The sequence below is a fragment of the Macrobrachium nipponense genome, chromosome 24, assembly GCF_015104395.2.
Source record: "Macrobrachium nipponense isolate FS-2020 chromosome 24, ASM1510439v2, whole genome shotgun sequence".
NCBI classification, from domain to species: domain Eukaryota; kingdom Metazoa; phylum Arthropoda; class Malacostraca; order Decapoda; family Palaemonidae; genus Macrobrachium; species Macrobrachium nipponense.
This window is the reverse complement of record NC_061091.1, coordinates 29,349,966-29,357,465: the sequence shown is the minus strand read 5'-3', so window position 1 is coordinate 29,357,465 and position 7,500 is coordinate 29,349,966. Positions and strand designations below refer to the sequence as shown.

The 7,500-nt window shown below is 32.7% G+C and overlaps 1 protein-coding gene across 1 annotated transcript in view; it reads left to right on the top strand.

The window, feature by feature from the left end:
- LOC135202599 (trichohyalin-like) overlaps positions 1–7,500 on the top strand; it is a 201,827-nt gene that overhangs the window by 150,126 nt on the left and 44,201 nt on the right. The window contains exons 27-31 of the mRNA XM_064232112.1: positions 235–261; positions 3,354–3,497; positions 4,219–4,389; positions 4,936–5,063; positions 7,298–7,500. The exon at positions 7,298–7,500 is cut by the window's right edge and continues 29 nt beyond it. Of these exons, the coding sequence (XP_064088182.1) occupies positions 235–261; positions 3,354–3,497; positions 4,219–4,389; positions 4,936–5,063; positions 7,298–7,500 (673 nt within the window). The remainder of the gene's footprint in view (positions 1–234; positions 262–3,353; positions 3,498–4,218; positions 4,390–4,935; positions 5,064–7,297) is intronic.

Below are 7,500 nucleotides of genomic sequence, written 5' to 3'. Positions count from 1 at the left end.
TTTCAATTGCAAACTGATTTCCTCCACACCGACATCTATGCATATCTGATTTCAAATCAAGTCTATGCATTATTAAAAAAACGATTTCAACGGCTACTTTTATTTTATGTTTTGTATTATACTTTGCTCAGTTTTATAGTAGACTTAACTGAAAGTCCTGACAGGTGAAAGAAAACCTTATTCAGAGCTGATATATAAGACATTTTGCTTTCTTTCTTTCTCTCTTTCTTTTAGTACACTACTGCCCTGGAGAACAAGGAGGTAATTAGTTCATATAGAATTTTTTATTTGTTCTTCAGCTAACAAAGCATTACTTGTTTATTTTTTTACTTTTCACCTTCTGTTTATTTACAGAATCCTTATGCAATCATGTGTTTAAAAATAACATTCTTCAGCTAACAAAGCATTACTTGAGTACTCTACGTTTTCATTTAATTTTTTGCTCATTTAAAAAATTCTTCTTTAAATCGTCTTTTTTATAGATTTTACTTGGAAAAAACCCAATTCTTATCTTATGTTGTGTGTCCTTATAAAAGAATTTTCTAAAATTTAAATATAAATTTTGTGTGTTATTTTGGATTTTATTGTAATAGAATTCCAATAATTCTTCTTAGTTATTTTTCTGACCTATTTAATTCATAAACAGATCTTTGCAGCAAACTGAATTTTTGTAGATCTATTTTTTGCAGTTTCCTCATGATTCAAAAATTTAATTTCATTTGGTATTTTTACCAGTTATAGATTCCTTGATTCTGTTATTTTTTCTTTTTCTTTATTCTTTGTTTTTTTTTAACATTTTTCTTTTTTAAGTTCTTGGTTGGTAAGGAGCCATGCAAGAATTTTATGTGATTTTTTAAATGTTTTAAATTTTTTAGTGAAGTTATTTTTTGTAAATCTTTATATTTGTTAGTATTTGTTAATTTTTTTTATTGACTACTGCCTCTGTCAAACGATGATGCAGACTACTAATGTACATATGAATACATCTGTGTATATATATACACATACATACATACATACATACATACACAGTGGACCCCGTATTCGCGAATTTCTCAATGGACCATATCTACCCATTATTCGTGGGAAATTCACGTATTCACGGTAGTTTTCGATCGAGTGATATCCACAAATTACTGGATTTTCAAGTCAATTTCATGATTATATGCAATTTATGTGCTAAAATTATTAAAATAACCACATATAAGCATTTTTGGTGGGTTTTTCTTGAGTTTGAACTAACAAAATAGGCAGTTCTTAGAATTTTTATTGGGGTTCTAAGTATTCGCGGACTCTAGCTATGCATGGGGTGTCTGGAAGTGTCTGGAACATATACCCCGCGAATATGGGGTCCACTGTATTATATAACCATATATAATAATATATTAATATATATATATAATGTATTATATATATATATATATATATATGTATGTATGTAGTATGTATGTATGTATGAATATCCAATGTACCACAAAAGAATATGTACTTGAGAATATCCTAAATCCACGATAGAGAGGTAAGTGAAAAGGACTTGGAACAAGCACTTTCATAGTATATTCTACATTTTTCAAGTTCACACTGAATATGATAGAAGTTGACAGATCTTTATATACAAAAACAGAAAGAGGGGACAGGGTTACAGTTTGTTAATCTGGGCAACGTATTTAAGCAAAAACGATAAGGAAAGAGTATCACAGTATAATCCTGGATGGAGATTTAAATTCTATGTTGACGTGGCTTCAATAAAAATAGACTCCAACAGATTCCTTTTTCGGTGATCTTTGACTCAGCAGGTTATCGAGGAATTATCCCAGTTAATAGCTTGGCCTGTCTTACGCCAGTGATCCACAATGCCATTATTTGTTAATCCTCTTGATATGGAATATTTGTGCTGAGAGCTTCTTCCCTTTAGTTCTTTAGAAGTTTGCCCAGTATAAATCTTATTACATTTTTACAAGGAATACTGTATACAATATTGTTTGAATTTGGCGGGCTATTCTTAATTAGTTTATTTCTTAAAATATCATTATATTTAAGTACTAAGTTAATATCAATAGTTTTTCAAATGGGTACAGTAGGAATGAAATTAAGATGTGGTATACAGTGAATATTCTTAATTTGGTTAATACGTCTTTTATAAAGTTCCAAAAAATTTGGAGGGTAACATAATGACTCCTATTTTATCAGTAATTTTAAACTCAACTTCTAAAAATTCCAGAGTACAAATTCTAAGAGCTCTGAGATACGTACTGGAAAATGTTGACATCTTAATTTCTTTGGCATAGTTAAAGTAAAAATGAATATATAATAAGTTATTCGTGGGTTTCGTAAATGCTTTAAAACTAAAATTGGTGTTATTTCTAATAAGTAAGACATCCAAAAATGTTATACTATTATTTTCTTCATATTCTATGGTTGAATTTTGTAGATGTTACAAGATTATTAATTATAGGCACGAAATCAGGAATATTTACATTTTATTTTTTCAACACAAAAACAATAGTTTACATATCTAACCCAAAATACCTTAGAAACTAAATTTCTCGTAATAAATCTAGATAAAAAAAATCCATGTAAGTATTAGACAAGGAGATACAAAATTAATAATAACATTAGTAGATAATTCTATACTACGAAAATACTTTTTCTAAGTCCCTGTTTCACTTAACTTCCTACCTTGGATAGAAGGATATATATATATATATATATATATATATATATATATATATATATATATATATATATATATATATATGTATATATATATATATATATGCACACACACATACACACACACACACACACACACACACATATATATATATATATATATATATATATATATATATATATATATATATATTATCAGATCCATTTAGTGAACGATAGTTAAATTTAAAGATAATTTTATTTTGTTAATTAATTCATTGTTATTTGTGTTCGCATGGAATTTTGAATTTTTATTTTTCACAACGAAAAAAACTATCCACAAATATTTAAAACAATAAACCTCAATAAATACCTTTAAAGCAAAAGCATATTAATTATTGCATTTGCTTTCACCATTGTTTTTTAATTAGTAAAGCTTAATCTTTTGTTTACATGCAATTTTTGTTTTCATGCAAGCAGTTATTTGACCTCTATTCTGACAATAAATTAGTCACGCCTTTAGAAAAAAATCAAAGCATTTAGTTCTATTTTGCAATTTCACAACTGCTTTTACAAAGCCTAACAGCCAAAGACAGTCTTAAAGACGAAAAAATATTAGAAATTATTTTTATGATTTTATCTTGCCTTAATCTAAGTCTTTCTTCTACTTTCCTTCTCTACTTTCTTTCGTGTTTCCTTAGCTGTCGACGGCCAGGGAGAACAACCAGCACGATTACGCGGCTTTGAAGAAGGACCACGACACGATAGAGATCGAACTCAGAACTCTCCGTGAGACTTATAACCTGAGACAGGACACCTGGATTAAGGAGAAATTAGATATGCAGGTAAACAGGTGTTTGTGCCTATGCCTAATTAAAGAGTATTTGGGACTTCGTGAGTCTCCTCTAAAATTTCACTCTAGATCGACACCTTGTTGACCCTGGGACCCCATCGTTACCACTTGCATTATAATCTTTTACGATCGGTTGCATTTGCAACCATTTTGACCGTAGTCTTTTGCACCAAACCACTATGGTCTGTTGCAACTCATTTCTTAGCAATCCATCTCTTCCATATGGCCTCTGTAATAGACTAGAATGCGGAACCCCTCATGGGTTTCGACATGAAAATAGGCCATTTTGTTCACAAGGTTTCCGAGAGGCTAGATTTCCCTCCCAATTCTCAATAAACCCTTCGGTGATATTGTGAAAGCAAAGCTAATTTTTACAAGGTTTCTGAGAAGCTAGGTCATTTCCCTCCCACATCTTAATAAAATCTGAGCTCATTTTGTGAAATAAAGGGTAATTCTTACAAGGTTTCAGAGAAACCAGGTCACACCCCTTCCAAAACTCAGTCAACCCTTAGGGAATATTATGAGAGGAAAGGTAATTTCCACAAGGTTTCTGAGAAGCCAGGTCATTTCCCTCCCTTACGTCATTTTATGAAAGAAAATGTCATTCTATGAAAGATAAGGTCATTTTTACAAGGTATCTGAAAAGCCACCACGTCATTCCCTCTCCCAAATCTTCACGGACCCTGAGGTCATCTTATTTCTCTTCCCTTCAGGAGCAACTCAAGAGTTTGGAGGACCGTTTCAACAAGGTGTCCCTCGACCCAGCGTCCTACTCGGAGAAGAAACGTCTGATGGACATCATCGACGACAAGAACCAACAGCTCGAGAGGTACAGGAGGGACGAGGAAGCCATCAAGGACCAGGTTTCCTACTACAGGAGAGAGGTGGGTTCGAAGAAGAATGCTTTTTTGGTTTTCTTGTTTACAAGGGGAAAGGAGGAAGGAGGTGCGGAATTGCTGTTGCATTGTTGGGAAGGAGAGAGAGAGAGAGAGAGAGAGAGAGAGAGAGAGAGAGAGAGAGAGAGATTTGAGTCCTATCACCAAATACATGTGGATAAGGAAATTGGTTGGAAGATACATTATTTCATACGTCATTCACGACAAATATTGTTTAAAAAATATATCAGTAACAAGAGAGAGAGAGAGAGAGAGAGAGAGAGAGAGAGAGAGAGAGAGAGAGAGAGAGAGAGAGAGATTCGGGTCCTTTCACTAAATATAAGTGAATATGGAGAGAGAGTTTTATGATTATAGTATCTTCAAATGTCATTCATGAAAAATATTATTAGTAAGTGGCATATCATCATCAAATGTCCGTAAAGAGAGAGAGAGAGAGAGAGAGAGAGAGAGAGAGAGGGAGAGAGAGAGAGAATCCCTCCAGACACTCTTTCAATAGAAAATCTCATTAAGACTTCCCCAACTGTCCTTTTGCAGAGCGAGGAGCTGCGTAGGAAAGTCGAGGACTTCGAAAAACTGCAGGAGCTCTCTGAAAGAAAGGATGCCTCGCGTCCCACCAAGGACACCTCTGGCTACGACACGACCATCCGGGAGTTGAGGAGCAAGTGAGTAGGATCTGTAACATGTAGAGGTAGACAGGTAAACGGGTAGATAGGTAGACACAATAACAGGCAGAATTCACTAAACTTTCAAGGCCTGTAAATTGTTTTTGTTCAGTCAAACCATCCCTGTGAAATGATTAGTTTGTCCTTTATGTTAGGAGCAATTTTGAAAGCAAGTGAGTAAAATCGACTGCATGCAGAGGTAGACAGGTAGATGAATAGATAGACTCGATAACGAGCTGCATTGACTGAACATTTGATTCCTATGAGCGGTTTACGTTTAATCACATAATTCCTATGTAAATATACATTTGTCCTCTTTGTTATTATTATTATTATTATTATTATTATTATTATTATTATTATTATTATTATTATTATTATTATTATTATTATTATTATTTAATTAAAAGTAACTGCGGCCTCAGCTGCACTAATTTTATATAGGTTCTTCACTGTTTTCCTAATTATGGTTTTCTTATTGTTGTTTAAACTGGCGAGAGACGTACCGAAGGTTGGCATATCTCAAATAGGTAATTATCAAAGTCGAAGACGGAACGTCGCTGCCCCTGCCAAAGAAATCGTATTTAACTTTACTCCTGATACACTCTACGGGTTATACCCCGAAAGTTTGACTACCGCCTCTGGCATTTTTTAATAAAATTAAAATCGACTTTGATAATTAATTACCTATTTGAGACATGCCAACCTTCGGTGCGTTGCTCACCAGTTTAAGCCACAATGAGAAAAACATAATTAAGAAAATAGAGAAGAACCTTTATAAAATTAATGCCGCTGAGGCAGCAATTACTTCCAGTAAAACATGGTTAAAAGAGGTTTTACTTCCTGCATATTATCATTATTACTATTATTATTACTATTATTATTATTATTACGATTATTATTATTATTACTCAGAAGATGAACCCTATTCATATGGAAGAAGCCCACCACAGGGGCCATTGACTTGAAATTCAAGCTTCCAAAGAATAGGGAGGTTGATTCGAAAGAAGTTAATAATTATGTAAGAATTATGTAAGTAAAATATTAAAATAATAATTCTGATAATGATAACAGTCATTGATAATGCTGATACACATTTTGAATTCATCTTTTGCTATTCTTTCTAATGACTTAATCTCTTCTTTCTGTATCTCATATATAGTGATCTCTAACTTCTTTCAGATGAACATCATAATATTCTTTGGAAGTTTGAATTTAAAAGCAGTCGGTTTACACTCTTAATAATAATAATAATAATAATAATAATAATAATAATAATAATAATAATAATAATAATAATAATAATAATAATAATAATAATAATAATCAGTAGGACGCCCTAGAGGCGATAACTCGCGAAGCTTCAAGTTAAGCCATCAAAGGGTTAATTAGGTATCTTTGAACTCTTATTGTTTATTGCATTTCAAATGGTATTAAATAAATCTTATATGGGATGAAATTGAAAGATGTGAGGTTATATCTGAAGAAAGAATTTTTCTCGTACCTCCGATTCTTTTGGAGATATTAGTATTTGAACATTGGCGTTAGGACCGGGCCGTGCCGGACTGCCAGTTAGACTGATACTTTGAAAATAGATCTTAAATGGGATGACATTTAAAGATGTAAGGTTTTATCTGCCGAAAGAAGTTTTCTTTTGTCTTCAATACTTTTGGAGATATTAGTATTTGAAATCAGCCCGTTTCCAGTAAGATTTCGCTCCGCTCGTAATAATAAAAGCTTATTTGGTATTTACTTCATTGATGATGACCAGCTTAACTAGATGCTGAATCACATCAATGACGCTTTGCTTGGTTGACCTGGATTATTGCATAATAATAATAATAATAATAATAATAATAATAATAATAATAATAATAATAATAATAATAATAATAATAATAATAATAATAATACTTTAGTATTTACTTCATCAGTGATGACCATTTTAACCAGAAGCTAAATACCAATAACGTATTACTTTCTTGGCCAAAAATTACCTCAGTGAACAGAATGTTGGAATATAATAATAATTAATAATAATAATCAATAATAATAATCTTTTAATATATTCATCAATGATGAGCATTTTAACTAGAAGCTGAATTATCAATGAGGCTTTGCTTAGTTGATCTGAGATTATGACAAAAAGCAGACTCTTGAAATCAGTGAAATAGAGCAATATCTCATCTCTCTCTCTCTCTCTCTCTCTCTCTCTCTCTCTCTCTCTCTCTCAGGCTGAGCTCCGTGGAGAAGACCAACAAGACTGAGCTGACGAAGCTGAAGATGAAATACGACTCCAAAATGAAGGCCATGACGGAGGAGGTCTCCACGCTGACCCAGCACATGACGAAGTACCGGCGGGAGAGAGACACCTACAAGGAGATGCTGGACGGCGCCCAGAGGAGCCTGGCCGAGATGAAGGGCAACACCAACTTCA